At 41.2% G+C, this 22,635-nt stretch overlaps 1 protein-coding gene across 4 annotated transcripts in view; it reads right to left on the bottom strand.

The window, feature by feature from the left end:
• Window positions 1–22,635, bottom strand: part of ACACA (acetyl-CoA carboxylase alpha) — a 231,396-nt gene that overhangs the window by 42,612 nt on the left and 166,149 nt on the right. For all 4 annotated transcript variants that reach the window (XM_061177170.1, XM_061177167.1, XM_061177168.1 and 1 more), the window contains 3 exons: window positions 20,661–20,758; window positions 16,463–16,583; window positions 15,780–15,890 (listed from right to left, as the gene is read on the bottom strand). In XM_061177170.1, coding sequence (XP_061033153.1) covers window positions 15,780–15,890; window positions 16,463–16,583; window positions 20,661–20,758 — 330 coding nt within the window. The remainder of the gene's footprint in view (window positions 1–15,779; window positions 15,891–16,462; window positions 16,584–20,660; window positions 20,759–22,635) is intronic.

Genomic DNA, 22,635 nt, shown 5'->3' with positions numbered 1-22,635 from the left:
GAAGGGCACCTGCAATTGGAAACCATAAAGTTTCCTTTAAAAAAGAAAAAAAAAAGGAAGAAAAAATATTCTTCGACTTGGAAATTGTAGGGTTTCTTTTTCCCTTGAAGATTGGTTAATAATTTCTTTCAGGGAGGGAGGTTTTCTGACCCAGCAGATGGATGCTGGGCAGCCTGATCACTGACTATTGCAAACTGCTGAGTGTGTAGTAATTGCCAGTCATCTATGGTAGCCCTGGAGAGCTCTTAACAGTTGTAGAGCGCTTACTGTATTTTACCTTTTCTTTTCCCTTTTCTTCTTTAGAAAATAACCACAACACAAAATTTCTTCCTTACTTTTATTCACTTCCAGTCTCTGGGGAGAAGCGAATAAATGAAAGACCAGCAAATTCTACCTGTATATTTCCATCCTGCCCCTTCCTGTTAGGAGCTGGTTCCCCTGGATGCTGGGCCAGCCCCAACATCAAGACCCGCCAAAGGCTGAGGAAGGTGGTGGCCAAAGCAATGACCTCCATGTGACCCAGCTGGCCTTGGTTCCATTTAACTTCAGCTAGGAAGGATGGAAGAGACTCTTCTGAAAGGAATATGGGAAGCAAAATGGCTCTCGGATTACTGCTTTCCTCGCTAAGGAAGCACAGAGAACAAGCCTTTGCAGGCAGCCCTGAGCTGAGTAACACACCAGCAGCTCCTCTGAAGGAGCCCCCAGAACCAGGGAGGCCGTATCTGACCACTGGGCTCCCCTCCGCCTCTCGGTCTGTCTTTCTTCTCAGCCCAGGCGCTGCGGCTCTTTTCTCATTCTCCTGCTGTCTCTTTCCATTTGCCCTCTCCCTGACGGATACACTGATCTCTCGGTCACTCGGCTTTCTGCTCCACTGAGTCCATATTACTAATAACACCTCCGCCACGGCCAGTTTACCTCATGAAGGCAGGAGCACATCATTACAAAATAAACTCATAACTTTGACATTCTAGCAAATACTCGCCGTTTGTTATTTTTATGGCTTTAGTCTTTCTAACAGGCAGAGGGCATTACATACCTGTTTCATTTCTATCTTTAAATGTGTGCACACGCACACTCGCACATGCATCAGGAAACAAAACAGAATGAAAAACCAACCCCAAACAAATGTCCAAAGCAGTCAGATGATGGGGGACCCTGGTGGAGGCAGAAACCCTGTCATTCAGGGAGGCCGCACTCTGATCTGGCTCCGGTTTTATGGATGTCATAAACCTGATGGCCCACAACTGGTCCTTCTGGGACAGACGGCCTCTCTGCCAGAAGTCATTCAGTGGGATCAGCAGTATTTTTAATTATTAAAATAAAATTGGAAAGGGGGGAAAAAAAGGAGACACTGTGCTGACCCTGAATATCTGATACCCACAATCTATGTCAGGAGCCCAGAACTCCTTACTGCCTAGAAGAGAGAGCTGGGGCTATTTTCTGCTCAGAAACGCTATTTTCTTTCCCATGAAACACTGTCTCTAATACTTGATAACGTCCAACCACTTAGAACCTCACACCTCTCCAAAATCAGTAATGAACCCATCGAGGACAAATTTCAGAAAGAGGGACTGAAACAGACCAAGAGACACTTAGCTGTTCAAATACACCTTCCTCGGATGTCTTTGCCCCTTCATTTCAAAGAGGAAGAGAGCCTCTAGAACTGGGCTACTCCTGGAGGCCCCCTCATCTCCCCATTCTACCCCATATTCTTACAAACTAATAGGAGACAGACTTGGAAGGAGCAAGAGTTTAATAACCTGGCATGTCTTCCCTTCACAAGTGGAAACTCAGGCTCTGACGTGTTGGCATTGTTCTGAAAAGGCGGCAGTATTTATACATTTCTTCTCCTCTGGGTTCAGAAAGAAAACCAGCGCTTACCACAACCAGGAACATTACCCTGGGCTAAAGAAACGTTTGTCATGTAAGAGGATTCATTTAATTGGGGAATTAAAGATAAAAATTATAGGACAGACTAACAGAGTATCCGAAGAGCTCTCTCTGATCAGCCTTATCATATGAGGTAGGGGGTGAAGAGGGGAAGGACACACAAAAATGAAACCTGCTTCACTAACCACAAACAAATGCCAACAATCATAGCTACTTAACAATCGGTGAAGAGAAAGCAGGAGCCTCCAGTTCATCTTCAATGACCATATGTTTGGAGCATGCACCAGTAGAATGAGGGCACACACAATAGCTCCTGATTGACAGGGGTCATTGCTGACTCAAGTGGTTTTAATGATTTTAGAATACTTCACAACAAAAGCTCCAACTGCAAAAGCAGAACCTGGGCGAGGACAAAATCCATTCTGCCTAACTCTGAAATGGTCGCGCTGGAACAGTTACGCTAACCCTGATGAGCACTGAGGAAGGCAAAGTAAAGAACCCACATAGACAGAACCACTGTTTTATTCTTCAATCTACTGCCCTACCACTCTTCTACAGAAAAACCTGGGGTAAACAACCCTCATTAACATAATATTTTCATGAAGTGGGCAAGCTTCATTCACCAGTTTTTTTCCAACTTGGACATATGCGTTCCTGTATAAGTCAAGTTGCTTGCCATGTTCCAGTTCCGAAATTATTCCTCTCACATTTTATACTGCATGATACAAACTTTTAGTATATCTGCCCAACAAGCATCAATAACCACTTAAACATAGGAACCACTCAAACAGAGGTGACTCTGATGAGGCCCCACTCTGCTGCCCCCAGGTCTAAGTGGAGAGGCAGTGCCATGCAATACTAGGAACAGGCACCATCTCAGGTCCCCTGCTGAAGAGGGCCCACGCCGCAGGGCTGAGCCTGAAAGAGGACCTCCATTCACTCTCCATGTAAACTTCAGCCTCATCCAGCACTTACAGCTGGCAGACCTGGGAATTAAGAGCGCTGCATACAGCCAGTGATTAGCAGAACACAAATGTTAGAGGCTCCACGAAAGATGCTACATAGCCTTTAGAAATGTTGAGATACACAGGAGGTACGAATGAATGCAGCCATAAATACATACATGCAGAGGCCTTAGCTGCTGCTGCTGCCCCTTATCTAGAGACACTGCAGACAGCTCAGGTTTACCACAGCTGACAGGCAATGAAAACAGTCTAATAGACCGCCTGCTCTCGCCCTTAAATCCCTTTTTGGAGATCAAGATAAACATGTTCTTCCCTTCCCCAGTGCTCCAGACATTTGATTGAAGTGGCAGAGCATTGTGAGGTTTTGTGCAAATGAAATCACTGTGTAATACTGAATGAAAGTAGTATTTACTTGTCAGGATATTTGTCAGCACACAGGCACTGAGATTTCCAAGTTTCATAGATGTAACTTAGCTCAATTTTTTTAAAAAAATTGCTTTTGTCCTGATATATACATTATGTTGGGGACCTTCCGACTTATAAGCAAATATTTGCAATCATGTGCTGAAGATGTGAAAAATAATGATGCATATCGATGGAATAAAAAATGAATTCTGCTGCTTTCCTCCCTTTATCCAACCTTTCCCCCTTTAAACATTCCTGATGGGTCAGTTAAAGAAGCAGGGAGTACAAAAGTCCTCCTGCATCTAAGAATTAGGCTACACAAGCTGAGTGCTTGCTGCAATAATCCATCTCATTACGATATTTCTATTCTCCAGAGGATTTGAGGAGGGGTTTTGTAAATTTCCTGAGCAACTGTCATCACTGGACTTCATCCATGATTCTAGATATTAAAGTCACTCTGGGGACCTGTCAGGTTATCAATAAAGGTTTGGCTAAGGCAGAAAGAGAGAGATGAGAAAGAATAAGTGGGAGCACGGAAGAAGTATTAAAATGGGAACAAAAGAAAGGAGAAAGGATGAGAGAGGAAAAGGGAGGGGGGAGAGAAAAGAGGAAGGGGGAGAAAAAATGCAATAGCTCATCGACTCATGCTGCTAACACCCTCTTCCTTGACCTGACAGGACTACATTTTTAAAAGCTGACAAGTAATTCAATCTCCAATTAACAATTTTAAGTGCTGCAGCACATATCACTGTGTAAATGTTTCTCCAGGAATATATCCAAGGGTGAATGGAATTAAATCTCTAGGGAGACAGGACCAGTGCCTATGAGACCAAGAATACTTGGGGGTTCCAAAACACAGTCTCTGAATACAAAGACTCAGGGTTACAAGTTCCTCTCCCCACTTTGTTGCCACTATCGTTACTGGCAGACCCTCCAGAGCTGGCTGGCAGCTGGCAGGCTAGGGTTGGGGATTGAGAAGGGGCCCAGTAACACACTGCTGGCACAGAACGGGAAAGCCTCTGGTGTGAGCCACGGCTGGATTCAACACTGTCCACCGCAAGACCAAAAATCTCTCAATTAGCAGCAAAATTATAAAGTGATCAGGTTTGCTGATGGATAAACTGGAGTAAAGGGACGGAGCTACCAGTGGTAGAAAAGATATTTAGCCAAAAAGAAACTGAGATGATACAGGCCACAAATGACACTGGGAAGATCTCTGTTTACTGAGATGTAGGGAGAACAGAGGAATGAGTTAGACGGCAGAAGGATGGTAAGGATTTGAAGATGGACTGGTGAGGAACAGAGACTCATTTTTAATGTAACTGGGGTAGAGAAGAGCCACATGACAGTTTACTTGTTAAATGTATGAGAACAGGCACAGGCTTCCGGAGTCAAAACTGATGTCAAACGAAATCACTCATCTCAGGGATCCATCAACTGCTCATTTAGCTACAGACTCGAGCATACTGACAATAAATTACTTCCAAAAATAGAAAAATTTTAAAAGTGTGGTCTATTGAGGTATAATTCACATATAGTAAAATTGTCCATTTTTAGGTGTACATGAAATGTGACATCACATAGGCATATAACCACCACCACAATCACCCCAAAAGTTTTCATCAGCCCCCAAAGTATTCTCATTCCCTTTGTAATCAATTCCCTTCTCCCACCTCTGACAACCACTGATCCTTGTGTCTCAACAATATTGCCTTTTCTAGAATGTTATGAGTCTAGCTTCTTTCAGTCAGCATAATGCATCTGAGATTTATTCATGCTGACGCAGGTGGCAGTAGTTCCTTTTTTACTGCACAGTACTATTCCATTTCATGGAAATAACACACCTTGTCCATCTCTTTGCTTGTTAGCAGACATTTGGGTGGTCTCCAGTTTTTGGCAACTATGAATAAAGCTGCGAGAGACATTAACGTACAGGTTTCTGTATGAATATACATTTTCATTTCTGTTGAGTAAATACCTAGGAGTAAGATTGCTAGGTTATATGGTAAGTGGATAACTGACTCTATTTTTTTAAAAAAGCTAAACTTTTTCAAAGTGGCTGTACCATTTTGCATTCCCACCAATACACATGAGAGTTCCAGTTGTTTTGCATCCTCACCAACACTTAGTATTGTCTGCTTAGAACTTTTTATTTTAGTTTAGTGGTGTCTAATTGTGGTTTTAATTTGCATTTCCCTAATGACTAATGATAAATATCTTTTTGTTTGCTTATTTACCATCCTTATGCCTTTGGTGAAATGTCTGTTCAAATTTCTTACCCATTTAAAAAGTTACTGGGTTGTTTTCCTATTATTGAGTTGTGAGAACTATATATATATATATGTGTGTGTGTGTGTGTATATATATATACACACATACATATATATATACACATATATATATATATATTTTTTTTTTTTTCCAAGTCACCTCCCAGTGGTTTTTCTGAATAGGATATGGGACGTGAGGTTGGTGGAAGGCAGATGGCTGTGTGACTGTCTGCCTGTGCCCACCAGTGGCAAGGCACAGAGTTTGGTGCCTGCTGGGATCTGGCTTCTTGGGGAGTAACACTGACCTTTCTTTCATCTTTGCAGCTTTTTTGTTTGTGTTTTCTCATTTACATCTGATGGGTAGCAATTTAATGTTTTCCCCTTAGAACACATGAAAAGCTTGTTATTGTCTTTTAGCCTAAATTTAAGCTCCATGAGAGCAGGAATCATCTTTGTACACCCACAGCATAAGAACAGAGCTTTACACACAACAGGCACACAATAAATGCAGGTGAACTGCCATAATTCTCACTGCTCTATAAAAACTCAGCTCTGGTTTGTATTTTCAGCAAGTTGAACTACTATAAGCAAATGAAGTCTTTCCTATTAGTGTTACAATGTGTAGCAGATTCCTTAAGCAAAATGAGTGGTTCAATTTTCCTCTCCTTTTAGTTTTCCCCAGTGTAGACACTGGGTTTTTCTTTCAAAATTCTTTACCTGGGCTAGAATTAAGCTAGTAACTCTAGGTACTATAAAGTCATATTATACTAGGGTTGCTCTACTGAACTGCATAAACCTGCTTTAGCTGTTGAGAAGACATTTTATCAGAGGGTTAGACAGAAAATGAAGATACCCAAAACTTGATTATATGTTCCAATGGTCTTGACTTCTCATATTTGCATCTTATGCTGTTGGTTAAATTTGGGTGAGTTCCCTTCCTTAATAAACACTGATTTCTCGATTTCTCTTATGTGCAAACTATTTTAAAGGGCTTAAATTCCAGACTCTGAGACATTTAAAAAACTAGGAACCAGTTAAGAATCAACCAGAAAAACTTGAAGCCTGGGCATGATAATCTATAGCTCAATCTAAACAGCTCTTAAAGCTTCTCCTTTCATAATTCAACACCCCTGACTGTGTACATCAGCTGATTAGACTGTGTGAAGATGGCCACTCTGAATGAGAGGGGACATAGCCAGATTTGGATCCATGCACGGGGGACATTCCCGAGAATGATGAACAGCCAGGAGTCAGGTTTCTAAACAGTCTCGTTTCCTGCGTCTTTATCATATTCACACAGCAGTCTGTGCACAGCCAGGGACCAGGTCTGTCTTCCCCCTGGAAGACTGAAGTCCTTGCATTTCTAATCTACCAACGTGTGCAGTTCTTGCACTTTTAATTTATGAGCGTTTGGGGGGGACCTCTCTGACTTGGGAACATATTGGCTCGGTCTAATGCTTGGAGATTATTAAACTCGGAGCTATGCTCCACTATCAAGTCTACAGATCTTTTATTTAGAAGATATGGTGCTCTAAATGCACAAAGAGCTCCCTGTCACCTTCACATTAGAGCCCCTAGTGCCTGGTAAATGGAATTATATAGCTGTCATCTCCTTTCCCCAAAGTTTTAAGAGTACAATGGGCTCATTTTTTCACACTCCATCCCAGCTTCAGAACTAAGAGACCTACTTTGTATTGATTTAAGGTCTCAGAAATAAATAAACCTGCTTCACCGCTGTGATTCACAACAAATTCATGATACACTATTGCATGATATATTTCAAGCTCTGGCTCTGGCTCTCTTTTTCCTCTGGTGAGTGATGGGGGAGGTGGGAGGTAGTGGGGAGCTGCAAAGCTGACAGCTGGATGGTTATTGGAGATGGCTGCTGACTGCAAATCCAAGAACAGACACTGTTGAAGGAGTATGGGATTTTTTTTAACTGGGGGGCAAGGGTGAAAAGCTAATTTACTTGGGTTTCAGGCTGGGGTTGGGGGAGAAGAAAGGTTAAGGGGAGAGGAGAGGGAAAGATGGAATAGCAAAGCTTCAACTGAACACTAATTTGCAAAGACAGAGCTATGAACATGTGTAGAAAGAAAGGTGAAGAAAATCCAGCATAAGAAGGCGTAACATCTGACTGGAAGATGAAAACGCCAAGCTGCTCTGCTTAGGGCACTGTGCTGGCAGTCCTCAGGGGGCACTTAGCTTGAGTTCAGGGACGAGGTTTTATGAGAGGCAGAACGTGCCGAGACCCTGCACGCCACAGAACCTGTGAAGTGGAGGCATCTCTTGATTCCAATACTCGGGAAGCATCCCAGTCCGGGAGGCTGGAATGGACCCTCTAGAGAGAGGGTAGAGATGTAATGGAGGTCCACACGTATGAAGTGAGCCAGAGACTGCTCCCTGAGCTGAGAGGGTAATAAGCTCTAGCATTTTACATTTGGTTTGTGTGCCCATAGAGCTTAAGATTACCTCAGTCTACAGCACCTTTATTGATTCCTGAAATAAGTACCACCAAACCATGAGTTTTAACTAGTACCTAAATATGCAGCACTCAGAAAGACCTATCTTTCAATCATGTATTAGGATCCTGACTTTCGACACGGCAGGTGATGGGCAGGTCTAAAAGCCTTGCGTGACGCCATGTGGCAGACTCCTAAGGTTCCATAGAGTACTACTTCATAGTGGTGAGTTTTAGCTGTTTCTCTAGTAATTACTAAGTATTTCATATTTTCAGCTGGCAAGAATGTTATTTATGAGTCCAATTTCTTTTCTATCTTTGAAGAGCATTTTCATCTTCACTACATTTGTTCTTGAGACAAGACCAGACTCTGAAAGCAAAAATACATGGGAAAGAGTTTGGTTCTGTTCAGTTCTACATAAGCCAGACCATCAAACTGGGAGTTGCTTTGTCAATTTTGAACTACTTTTTAAGAGGTATTCGTTTGTCTGTACAGAGAAACAGACTTTAGCCAAATATAAGGAAGAACTTTGTACAGATGAAAGGGATTGGCTGAAAAAGTACTGAGCTCCCCTTCAGTTGAGTTTTTCAAGCATAACTGAATGACTATTTGGTAATGGAGTCACAGAGGAAATTCAAACAACAGTTGGGTGGTTGGACTTTTGAGGATCCTTCCACTCCCAACAATTATAATTCTATGGCCCCTTGGTGTCATCATGAACGATATCACCCCTCCCACCCAGCACGGGGCATTTATTCTTCCACAATATGGATAAGAAACAAAAAATTTTTGAATTGTTATGCTTTACAACTCCCATTCCTAATCTTGCTAATATGTAATAATTTTACACATCAATGATATGTAATCTCACGAACATAAAATTTTCTCACATGTAGTCACTTTTTTGCTCCCCCCCAACTCCTTCCCCTCATCTATTCTCTCCCTGCCCCAGCGTAACACGGTTCCCTGGCTACAGATAAAGATACATCTTCATAGCATAACAGAATACCAGAAATTAAAGAGAATTTAAGATTAAGAGAACCTCTGGCCTTCACCTTAAGGTGGGAAACGTATTTTACAAAGAGGAAATTGAGCCCCAAAGAGATTAGAGCCCAACGTTGCTTTACCTAGTAAATGGCAAGGAGAGGAATAATCAAAAGTTTTTTGTTTGCTTTTTTTTTTTTAATAATCTAAAGTCTTTGAAACTTCAAAAAGTTTGAGCACATTTACAGTAGTTTGTCAAACATGATAATTCCTGAGTCTCTATTTAATGCCCAGGCAAATCAGAGCTTTGACTTGATGCTTGTGTGGGTCTCCCGTCCTGAGTCTCTAAGCCACCATGCCCACGTGGGCTGTCTTAGAGTCAGAGGCAATGGAGCTCTGAATAGCAATTCTACCGGAGAGCCCGAGATCAGGCTTCTGGTATATTACCTTGACTCACTAATGGAGTCCAAGATACCTGGTACAGTTTCCTACCAAACCCAAGGAACATCAAACGAAAGACAAATAAAACAACCTTCCAGACAGAGTCAGGTGTGCCCATATTTTGTGTGTGTGCAGGGGGAAGGGCTTGAAAACTAAGGGGATGCGCCCACTGCAACCCTTTCTGAGAACTCGTTCATAATGCTAACGCGAGGCTTACTCAGGAAGCTCAAATGCCCTCTTTAGAAAGGAGAGCGATCCCATCTGGAGCTTTGGAGCACAGGGCCTGTCTATTGTGAAAATAGGTAGTTAGGGACTTTTAAAAATGCAAATTGCTGGATTGATCCTTAGAGTGATTATGGGCTATTTTATCAACAAGTCCTTGGGGACTCTCGCAGACAGATGACTGACACATATACTACCCTACCAGGACTGAACATGGGGCCTCTCACATTAATGGCTTTCCAAAGTGTGTGATTGTCTTTAGATAACATCTATAGGGGAAGTCAATACATGAATGTATGCCACAGTGAGGACTGACATCTAACATTTTCTTAAAGGAATTTTTGCCTTCAAAGGGTCAGAAAATATAGAGAATGTTGTGTTCGTATTTCCCTTCCAGGGCCTGGATAATGAGTTGCAATAAGGAAGACCCCTAACTGCATCACAGGGAAGACCACAACAGTGCCAGTGATTTACCAGTATTAACTCATATAATCTGCACAAGAGCCTGGTAGATAGGTACTATTATGATCCCCGTTTTACAATTAATACAACTGTGACCTGGAAGGGTTAAATGCACTGCCCAAGGTCACACAACTCACAGGTGGCAGAGCCTGGACTCAAACGTGGCCAGTCTTAACTATTCCACCTCTTTCAGTTATGTGACAGTTACAATGCTGCCTCACAAAAGAGCTAAAGAACTGCCCCCTTGCTTTCTCGAGCCTCCGGGACTGACTCTCACGTTGAGTGTCACAGAGTCATGGGTGAGGAGGGAGGATGTACAGTGCAGTCCCCTGGTGCTACAAGCTCCTGGGAGGAACTCTGATACTGTACCCAATAGAGCCACATTTCATATTGTACAGACACATAAAAATATGTATTTGGAAACTGAGGTCCAGAGAAGGACTGATACCAAGTCTCAAAAGCAAGATTAGCAGAATTAGCCCCCTACAGGCCTAACATATAGCCCTAGCCACACTCATCACATAATTTTTTTTTTCCTGGCAGATTCAGTGGAAATAGGGGCCAGCTCTCGCTAAGGGGAATGAGATTATTGGATATATATATATTTTTTTGCCTTAAACCAGAAGCTTTAAAATGCTTATCACAAGAAAATCATATATCACCTCTTGAATGAATCTATAATCTATCTATCAGGCCATGGGCACATGCCTTACCTCCACAGACAGTAACTGCCCAGAGGACAAGTCAAAAACTGCAATGCTGATTTCTTGGTATACAGAGAGAGCTTTCACCAAGTCTGGGGCAGTGGACTGAGAACTGGCAGGCTCTAGTCTACTTCCCTTATCACACTAGGTCCTCCCAGCCTACCCACCACCTGATGTTACAGTACACATATTACACAGAAACAGAGACGGGGAGTGGAGGGGAGAGGAAGTGGGTCCGAAAGTCACTGCAAACGTCCAGTGGCACCTTGACTTAGGAGTTTATGACTCTACAAACTGTCACAGCCCCTTAAGGATCTATCTTTCCAGTTCCCCAAGCACACAGACTGCTGCCTTTGCCAGGCCAGCATGGCTCACTTTGAGCAGGTAGTCTGTCGTGTCCATCAAGTCCGCCCTTACCACTCAGTGAGGCATTTTGAGGGATCTGCCCACCAACAGCCCACAGTTTGTAGAGCTGGGAACCTATGATCCACTACCTGGAGTGACATGAAAGAGCAGGCCCTTAGAAGCTCCTCTTCCTAATGTCATCACTCTCGTGATGTTTGGACAAAAAATAAAATGACCGGACTGCTTTCTCTTCTCAGGCCTTGTGGACACTAAGCCCAGGGGACTGAGCACGTCTTAAATGAAACTCGGGGATGTGGAAGTTCATGTTCTGCTGCTACTTCTAGTCTTTGTCAGTGGAACTAGGTTACTTTACCTCTTGCTGTTTTTGTCTTTCCATCTGTAAAATGGCCCTGATGCCACCAGCACACCCAGAAGGTAGCAAGGAACCAGATAGATGTTCTTGATTTTAAGTTTCAAATAAAGTCATGCAGGCTGCCTCTAATCACCATCTCATTACCTTGAGTTCAAATGTCAACTCTGCTTCTGCAACACTTAAGGAAACCTGGATCCTGTATTTCTCCTCACCTTTGTAATATTTTGAGTATTTTACGAATAACTGCAGGCAGCGAAGAGCAAGACATTCAAGGAAAGAGAATACACAAATACTGAGATCACAAGGACAAGGGATCAAAAGACGCATATGGGGAGCTCTTTCTGGTTTTGGAACAAAAGACAGAGTGGCAAAGGATGGGGCCCGTGAATAAGATGTGTAGGTGAACGGTGAAATCACTGAAAGAGAGAAACAGGAAACCGCCGGGATGGTTATATTTTATATGCAGATGACCACTGTTGGCTACAAAAAGAAATCCTTTAAAAAGTAAGAGTCTTTGGAAGCAAGAGGTTAGAAGGTCTAAACTAATTAAAACCAGGTCGGCTAACGACAGGCAACATCACATGAGCACTGAACTGGAGAGTAGCTATAAAAGCTTGACGCGTACATGCAGTGTATTAAGTTGGGAATACGTGTCTCTCCAGCTTCATCTCTATTAAAGGAACAAACAATTTACATGTGGCTGCATTACGGGAGTGTGACATGTGGAGTGACAAACCTTTCTCTTCACATCCAACTATGTTCAGTCAAAGCAGAGATGGGGTGGAGGGGGGTGAGGAGGGGAGGAGAAAAGCAGGGAGAAAGAAAGTTTTTTAAAAATCTCTGCCTCAGCAAAAGTTTTCATTAAAATTTTAGACAACTGATCCCTGTGTCCTTCTCCCTTGCTGCCTGGGGCTCCATGCTATTTCTATGCAAATAACAACCTCGTGGTTTATATCTTATTATTTCCACCAGAGCTGCAGTGCGACATGACCTGAGACGTGTAAGAGGTGGGTGGGGGGCTGGGGGGTGGAGTTAGAGAGGAGAGAGAGAGAGAGGAAGAAGGGAGAGACAGAGAGAGAGAGAAAGATGAAGTGGGTGTTCACTCAAGTGTGAACAAATATTGTCAGGAGTGAGCGTCAAGAACAAAAAAGAATTGCAGGGATAACGTGTTTATTTCAGTCCCCCCACCCGCCCTTGCAAACCGGCACCTTTTAAAATTCATTGGGCATCAGGCGATCATGCACAATCCATCTGCTTTCACTTTATCATTTGCATTTCATGCCTCCTGGCTTTTGATGTGCTGATACTTTGATGCAGTCAGGAGACACGCATTATCATTATTTCAATTTTCAAAGGGGTCAACGGGATCGGCACTTGCACACACAGATTTTTTTCCCCCCTACAACCTCTGCACAACCACCTCCCTTCTTATTCTTCACCCTAATGTTTAACATAAAGGATGAAGACTCAAAAAGGTAGGGGTCAAATGTTTACAGCCTAAAAGCTCGCATACACCGCCTACATTCCCGCTTTACACAGGTACACACGTACGACAAGCTAGATGGTCAGGGCTTGTGGAGTCTCTACAGGGTTTCAGACACACACAAAGACTCTCACACATGGAGACTCAGAGAGGCACACAGACAGAGAAAGAGGGATCTAGACGCAAGATACAGACACAAAGAGACAGAGACCAGCACTCACACAGGAAGAGGCATGCACTCAAAGTGACCTGGACATGCACTCAAAAACGCCCAGAGGATGCGAGACAGATATTCCTATAGGAAGAAAAGGCAGATGTGCAAAGAGACACCAGTGCAGACAAAGGCAGGATGTGCACGAGGAGGGAGGCGGAAGAGGCAGTCTGAGCGTGTGGCTCCTTTCTAGTTTCCTTTCTCGTACCTGAGCGGCAACAGGGGCAGACAGGACATTCTTAATGAATTTGCATGAAATCGGGGGTCTTCCAGCACCACGGCTGCACATAAGAGGCAGTGACGTGAAGATAGTGAAGAGGGCAGAGCAGGGTTAAGTAACCCCTATAACTGATCACTCCCTTCAGCTACAAATGATCGCAGCCTTCTGGAAATGAGCATTGTGGGGTAAGTTACAGCTACAGCTTTACTGTCTTTTCCCTACAACTAGACTTCTCCTTTAACAAGCAGCCCTGCAGGCTAGGAGGAAGATGAATATAATGAATTTGATCATAACAATTCAACCGGGTTTTAAGAAAAAAATCCCTAATGCTTTCTTTGTGGCAGGATTGAGATTCAACTAGCAAGTTTTTAGGAAAAAACAAACAAACAAACAAAAACCCCAGCAGCAGCGACAACAACACAACACCACCACCTTTGCTTTTCAGAATACTCTTTGGATATCAGGGAGAAAATAAAAAACTCAGTGTAACAAGATACTTTTCAGAAATTAGCTCTTTGTTCAGGTACGGGAACATTACGGAAATGCAGGTGTCTTCTTTAAATTCTATCCTCACAGATAATGGTATCGACAATTCTCTTCAGCATTCATCAGTATCTCATCCTAAGAAGGTATCCAAAAGAACAACTTAAAAATAAAGTGAGTTTCTCCCGCAGCAATAATCTCCCTCAGTAGAGGCAGTTCACAATATTTATTTCCAGGCTACTCTCCAAAAAGAGAGCAGGACATCCAAGTTTGCCGTTGTTAGCACTGCTCTGCCTTTCCTTGGAGAGAAAGGCAAGCCCAGAGAAGGACACGAAGTTCATACGAATGCAGAGAGCAAACTTATCACATCACACCATTCTCATTTCTGACATCCCCAAAAGCTAATTGGACTGATGGCAGTGTCAACTTATTCTAAATGGGAATGATAGGATAGGACACTTAATTCCCATCCTTCCACTTGAAAGCCAAGGCTTCATAAACAGTTTGTGTGAGTCTAGTAAACAACTTAGCATGCGTATAGCTCCGCAAGCTCAATCACCAAACCGTGTAAGGGAGAGGAAAAGGAAACTAAAACTGTAATGTGAGCCAACACTTTGTGCCAACTACTAGCCGCTTTTACCTATGTTTTCTCATTTGATGTCCACAGCATCATTTAGAGGTGGAAATTATCATCCCCCTTTGACAGATAAAGAAAGCTGAGGAGTTGAGGGGTTATACGAGTTGTACGAGGTCAGTCAGACGGCCAGCCTCAGACAATTACATATTCCTGGCTCTGGAGAGAAAATAATTTTCCTGTGCCTGCAAAGGAGTCAGAACTATACTGTCGGGGACTTCCTGGGCACAGTGGTTAAGAATCCGCCTGCCAATGCAGGGCACATGGGTTCGAGCCCTGGTCCGGGAAGATCCCACATGCTGCGGAGCAACTAAGCCTGCGTGCCGCAACTACTGAAGTCCACGTGCCTAGAGCCCGTGCTCTGCAACGAGAGAAACCACCGCAATGAGAAGGCTGTGCACCGCAGCAAAGAGTAGCCCCTGCTCACCGCAACTAGAGACAGCCCGCTCGTAGCAACGAAGACCCAACGTAGCCTAAATTAATTAATTAATTAAAAAAAAAAAAAAGAACTACACTGCCCTTTATATATTCAGGTATTCTTAGATAGTTTTCACTCTTGCAAGCTGTGACCTCACTATCCATTTTTTTTCCCTCTCTGGAAAAGCCCACTATGAGCTTGGATTGAAAAGGCACAAGCATTTCTTTTGAAGGGAAAATAAATCTCCATGTCATACTCTTTCTCAGCAATCCATCCACGCATCCATCCACCCATCCTTCCACTCAATAATTACCAAGTACTTCCTTACGTACAAGGGACCATCATATGTGCTCCTTTTCAGAGGTGCTTTCACAAATTTCTCAAAACATTAAAACTTGATACCCTCAACATGTTCAGAGGATGTTTCAGAGGTAGCTCCATGTCTGGGAATAGATCTCACATCCCTCGCTCACAGATGAGAAAAAGGGAGGGAGGGCAGAACAGAAGCATTCAATTAATTCTGTCTTTCTAGAAGGACATCAGAATGTAAACTCCTCACAGCAGGAGTTTTATATGGTTTGTTTATTACATATCTGCAGGGCTTGGAATAGTGCCTGGCACATAGTAGGTACTCAAAACACTCATTTTGTTGAATGAATGAATGAATGAATGAATGAATAGGCAGGGAAGATGGAGGGAGAGGGGAAGAGATAGACTGAGGAAGCCTTCCCCCAATCAGGATCTAGAATTAGGAATTCACAATAATCCTCCAAAAGCTTCACATACTTCTCCCAAACCCTAGAAACTTACTTTGTTGAGGGCCCCAGCTCCTGTCAGAATTAAGTGAGAATTTTCAACCTGGATGGTTCTCTGTCCCAGTCGGACAAGGTAAGCCCCAATCCCAATGGCCCGGCATGTAACCTTAAAAAAGAATAAATTCGACATGTCACATATTTATGTTCCCTCCCTAGCTATAATAACTAAGGCACAGATATGTAAAATCCACAGTAACAGAAAAAAGATATTGCTTTTTAAGGAAATCTGTTTGATTAATAACAATACAAAAACACAATTTCCTGGTTAAAGCAAAGAAGGTACAGAATTCATTCAATGATTCAAGTTACAGACAGTTAAAGGATCATACGCCCTTTACTTCTCTTACACTTTTGTTTATTTCACAGAAGTTTGGCATCTACACTAGAGGTATGAACAAGGAAAACAGTAAGAGGAGAAGAAATTTCAGCTGTTAATACTCTGGTAGAATATTTAGAGAAATAAGAAGTTAAACTAAAGGCTAACATGAGGTGCTACGTTTAGCTGGGAAATTCAATTATTTACATTATCCTGCCTTTCTACTTTCGTGCACAATTAAAATCAAATTGTAGATATACAGTTTTTAAGAAATGCTCCCATTTGGGACTAAGTAGCGGGGATGGGAGCAAAAACAAATCCTAGTCAGCTCTTCAAAAATCTCACGCTCTGGCAAGATTTACCAGGCTAATGGTGATGATCTCATCATAGGCCAACGAGGATTCTCCAGCAATCATTCCAGAACCTCGAAGGTTCTCTGCTCCAAGTCCCTCTTCCTTCCCAATAATATCGGTTATCTTGTACCTAGTGGATACAGCCATGCCAAATTATACAGGTTAAACACGTTAACAACAATCCATTAAAAGAATAACCACCATTAACAGGCTGCTAAAAGCATACTGAAAGCTTATATTTAATACCAGGGCTCTGTACTTTTTTTTTTATACTCTTCATTCATATATCTTTCCTTCTTAGTTTGGTGCCTATTTTGTCTGGAAGCAATATGGTATAGCAGAAAGAGCAAAATCTGGAACTAAGTAGACAGGTTTAAATCCCTGCTCTGACACATACAGCAGTGTGACTCTAGGGATAATAGTAACTTGTGTAAAATGGGATTTATAGTATCCACTTCTACGGGTTGACATGAAAGTTAAAGCAGCAAGGAGAGGGTTTGACACATAGATGGCGCTCCGATGTTAGAAATCCTCTCTTACTTTCTAGGACAAGTTTCTTAAAAGCAGGGTCAATGTGTATCTCTCTAATAAGCAACAGCCATTAAATCAACCATTTTAGATAAATGTTACATAGGAATAAAAAAGAATCCAGAGGCACAGTGAGAACACTCAGCCCAATTTCTCAAGTCAAAAATCCTCTCTCTTCTCAAGACAAGGATGAAGGGGAAGGTCAACATAGTGCACTCTATCCCTGCTCCTTTGTAAGTATCAAGTGTATACAGGAGAGTTCCTGGCATAGTCCTCTGGAGGGGCAGGGGGAATGTGTGTAGAAGTGAAATGCTGGACAAGTTGTCCAGAAAGCATCCTGTGGATCCAGAGGGAGCCACCCATCTGTCTTCTCGGCAGGGGATTAGGAGTGATAGCTGATAATGGGAAATGGGAGATGGGGAATGCAACTAATAAAAGAAAGGAAAAATACAAAGTTGGAAGTAGAGATGGGCATATATTATTTATTGTTCCATGTGTACCCTTAAGGCTTGGCACTGGGCACAGTTTTAGAAATTGAAATAATAAATAAATATCCCATAGTGGCTCTTAAACTATTTTTTTTTTTTTTTGCTCCCATATTTCTCTGTTCCCTTACTTCCAGCCTTCCATCAATTCCTTTTCCTTGCCCTTGCTGTTTGTCTGTGGCTTTGCGTTTCTGCTTCCCAGATTCCCAATAATCCCTTCTCACAATAATTCCCCAATTCTTCCTTTCGCTCTGTATCTAGACTCTAGTATAGAGTTACGTTACAGGTAAAGCTAATCTCCCTTAAGGGGTTAATGAGCCACATTAATTTGGTGGTGGGGGGGGGGAAATGTGTTCTTTTAATAAGGCCCACATGACATATAGTCACAAATACTCATGGGCCCAGTCAGCCTTCTTTGCAAAGCAGATCTTCTCCCTCCTCAGGAGTGCATACTGCTTCACAGGTGTTTGTGATTTGTTAAGTGGCATCTTCTCCCGTTGTACTACATGAAAAAGATTAAAAATTTCCCATTTTCTGCTCTGTGATCTGAGCCTTCTACCTTTAAGAGTATCATTCTTTAAAGTAGTACCAGGGACTTCCCTGGTGGTCCAGTGGTTAAGACTCCACATTTCCACTGCAGGGGGCACGGGTTCAATCCCTGTTGGGGGAAATAAGATCCCCTCGTGCTGCATGGCATGGTCAAAAAAAAAAAAGTAGTACCAAATTTTAATGTTACTTATAATAAAAACCTTTGTGTAGTGTAATACAATTAACAAAACGTGTTCATGTATATCATTTTTGATCCTCACGACAGTCCAGTGTGATAGGGAATATCATCTCCATTATCATAGATAATGATACCCAGGATTTTTGATTGCTTACTATGTGCTGAGTTCTGTGCTAAGGGCTTTACATATATTGGTTTACTTGATCTTCATCATACAGATGAGGAAACCAAAGCTCAGAGAAGAAAACTGACTTGCTTTAACAAAAGCAATATACAAAATCAATAGCTTTCTGAGATACCAGTAATAAAGAGTTGAAAAATATAATGGCGGGGGTGGGGTGGGAATCCCATTCAGAGTAGCAAGAAAAATGCAAAACATATAGGCATATTTAAAAATTGGCAAAATCCCACCGTACCTACACTGTATACCAAGACATCCTGGGATGGATGCCACAGTGAACTATCAGGTGCACTGAAGGATATTTCAGATTTTTGAGAGAAACATTATGATATGTGATATCTGTTGGATCCCGTGTGAACTACTAGTTTTAAGTAATTCATGGTTTAACATGAGGTACTGCTACATTCCTTTTGACAATGTCCTATCTTTGCAAAGCTGGGTTTTCAGTTTCTGTGGGGGAAAAAAAAAGTTCTGCACAAAAATCAGTGCAGAACAAGATGTGAGGGTGGCTATGTCCAAGCTGATTCCAAGGTTTGCAATGTCGTATGGATGCAAATATCCCATTAGTAAGTAACTGTAATTATTTAAGAATAGAATAAAATTTTTTCAGTTATGTGTATTATACAGTTGACCCTTGAACAATGCCAGGGTTAGGGGCATCAACCCTCAGCAGTTGAAAATCCGAGTATAACTTAGAGTTGGCCCTCATATATATGGTTCCTCCATATCCATGGAGGCACATCTGTAGATTCAACCAACCACAGATGGTGTGGTACTGTTGTATTTACTGTTGAAAATGTCCACATAGAAGTGGACCCGCACAGTTCAAACCCACGTTGTTCGTGCCATAAATACTTATGAAGCTGTCTGGGTCAGCTTCCTTAATGATCAGAAATATTAGGCATATCTTTTTGCCTAAAGGTGCTATGAAAAAATTACAGAGACAGTAAAGGTGCTGTGAACCAAGAAAGAGTGGGAATTTCTGGCATAATCTATAAAAAGAAAACTATAAAACTTTAAAAAATACACTTAAATAACTGGAAAAACATACCATGTTTCTTGTTGGGAAGAGTTAATATTATGAAGCTCTCAGATCTTCCTAAATTGATTTAAAAACCTAATGCGATCTGAATCAAAATCATTATGGAAAGTTTGGGGGAATTAAAAAAAAAAATGAGCCTATCTGTAAAAAGACAAAAATAGCTAATAAAACTTGGGGAAAAATTAAGAATGTGAGGAACTCTGGCCCATTAAAGTAGTTAAAATAGTGTGGCGTTAGTCCAAGAATAGAACAAAAAACAGAATATAAAGCCTGGTAATTGAGTTAAGATTATTATAAAAGTGAGGAAAGTATGAATTATTCAATAAATGTTATTGCAGCAACTGATTAACATTCTGGAAAATACTTGCAGATAGATTACAAAAATGTTCAACTTCACTGGGGATCAAAAATACCAGTTAAAATAACAATTGCTGTTTTTATCCTGTTTTATTAATTTACAATAAACAGTGTTGGCAAGGGTGGAGAAAAAATTAAAGAGGGGAAACAAGCACTACCATATACTGCTGGTGGAAGTGCAGCTCCTGGGAGGACAATTTGAAATTATCCAAAAAAATCTTTTAAAAAATGGACATACTTTTTGACCAGTAATTCCACTTTTAGAGATTAACCCAAAGGCAATAGCCAGAGATATTCTTCAAAGTTTACATAAAAGAATGACCAGCCCAGGGATATAGCAGTAAAAACTGGGATAAGTCTGTATGTTCAAATATGATATATTCATTATAATGATTTATATGAAGCCATTAAATATCATATTCTCAAATAATACTGTAAGAATATATAAAATTTCTCCCTAAATAATATTTAGTAAAAAGAACAAATTACAAAAGCCCTTTTCTATTATGATCCCAATTATGTAGGAAAAAAGGTGTATATATATATATATATATATATATATGACAGAAAGAATATAATATACATTAATAACTGTGATCTCTTGGTAGGACTGTAGCTGATTTTTACTTTTTCTTCATAATTGTTTATATGTTCCAACTTTTCAAATTGAATAATTATTATAAATATAGTTTTAAAACCTTAATTAATAATAAGGTCTTTCAGCTAGTAAGTGGTACAGCTGAGATACAAACCTAAGGCTTCTAGATTATTCAACAAGCAATCTTCACTGCTCTTCAAGGTCATGATCAGCAGGACAGTGAGAAAAAAATGATCATATTCTCCTTTCTTTAATCCACGGCCAAATTATTCTGATACATGATACCTACCTGGATTCTCCTTCATCCTCCACGTGTTCACAATGGACAGAGTTGAGAGCACTGACTCTCTTATAATCTTGAGGGGTCAGATATAAATATTTGTATCCCTGTGGGAAACACAAATAGTTTTTAACTCATTATCTGCCATCACCACAGAAGACCCAGCAAAGCATGCATAATGCAGCTTGTTCCAAAGCTGGCTTTAAATCTCCAAATCGTGTCTCAGAGTTACTGTCTCATAGAATACTACCATAGACAGTTCTTTGAAAGATGGAAGTGCCTACTTCTGCAGTCACTGACTGTGTCCTTGAAACAAGATATCTTGTAGCTGCAACTCCAGGTATATTCCACTCATTTCCTTTTCATCAAGGTTAAAGGGTCATTCTCTAATCTTTAGTGACACCTCTATTAAAGATATCAACACAAAGAAAATTAAAGAATTATATGAATTACTCTTCTTCATTTTCTCAAATCCATAGTACCATCAAAATATAGATGGGTCAAGGATAATTGAGAGCATCACAAAACTAGGATATTCAATCTTAAAATCAGAAGTCTATGCAGTGCTAATGATCAGTAATCACTGAGCTCATACCTTTTGCTTTTTTAAATAAACAACTTCTAATCCCTATGTACATTAAAAAATTATACTAACACTTCATAACTGACATTTTTATACATACATATACACACTCACATAGAAACTAGTTATTTAATATATGTGTTCACCTTAAGTGAATCAGTCACGCGGAAAAAAAAAAAAAAGAAACAGAGAAAAACTTTTAAAATACTATGAGAAATTATGTCCACCATTTAACTGAATTTGTCCCACAGGGAGTACAACATGCCAGAGACATGAATTTGAATTTGCCACTGATTTTGTCTGACTTATGACGAGAATGCCCTGTCGCACTGAGTGTCAGTAGTATGTCTGTCAGCACATATTTACTGAGTGCCTATTATGTGCAAGATACTGTCTAAGACACAGAACAAACAGAAAGGAACAAAACAGGCAAAAATTCCTGGCCTTGTACAACTCATCTTCTAGTAGGAGAGTCAGAAAATACACAAAATAAATAAGTTAAGCATACAATGTTAATGGGAATAATGTTTAAGGAAAAAATAAAATAGAGGAAGGAGACAGGAGAGTTGGCAGAGTTGAACTTTTAGAAGAATAGCCAGGGAAGGCTTTATTGAAAATGTCATTTGAGCCAAGACCTGAAGAGCTGAGGAAATGAGACATGAGGATATTTGGGGGAAAAGCATTCAGGCAGAAGGAACCACAAGTGCGAAGCTGCTGAGTGTGTCCAGCAGGCTCAAGAAACAGTGAAAAGGCTGGTAGAGCCACAGTGTGGAATCAGGTGGGAGCAGCAAGAGAACAAGGACGGAGCGGTACTGGGAGGCCAATCTAGGGGGGGCCTTGCAGGTAACTACATGGTTTCTGGCCCTCACTTGAGTGAGTTGGGAAGCCTTTAAAGGGTTTTCATCAGAGGAAAGTTTTGAGTTGTGATCTGATTTACATTTAACTGGATCATTCCACTTTCTGTTGAGAGTAGACTTTGGGTAGGGGTAGGGGCAAGGCCAGAAGCAGGAAGGTCAATTAGGAAACAATGCAATAAATGCAGTAAGAGGTGACAGGGACTTGGACTACTGTGTAGCAGTGGAAGTGCTCAGAGATGGTTGGATTCTGGATATATTTTGAAGGTCGGGATGTACACATGATTTATTGACAGAGAGGATGTGGGATATGAGAAAGAGAGGTCAAGGATAACTCCAAGGTCTTTTACTTAGATGAGGAATAGAGGTATCATTTATTGAGACAGAGAATATTGTGGGAAGAACAGATTTAAGGAAGAAGATTAGAAGCTATGTTTAGGCAGATGTGCAGGTAGAGATGTGGAGTCTGGATACATGAATCTGAAGTTCAGGGGCAGGATATAAATTTGGAAGTTTATCAGTTTATAGATGGAATTTAAAGCTTTAA

This window comes from Eubalaena glacialis, chromosome 19 (genome assembly GCF_028564815.1).
Source record: "Eubalaena glacialis isolate mEubGla1 chromosome 19, mEubGla1.1.hap2.+ XY, whole genome shotgun sequence".
Lineage (NCBI taxonomy): Eukaryota > Metazoa > Chordata > Mammalia > Artiodactyla > Balaenidae > Eubalaena > Eubalaena glacialis.
Note: the sequence above shows the minus strand (reverse complement) of the source record. Positions and strands in the feature narration are given on the sequence as shown.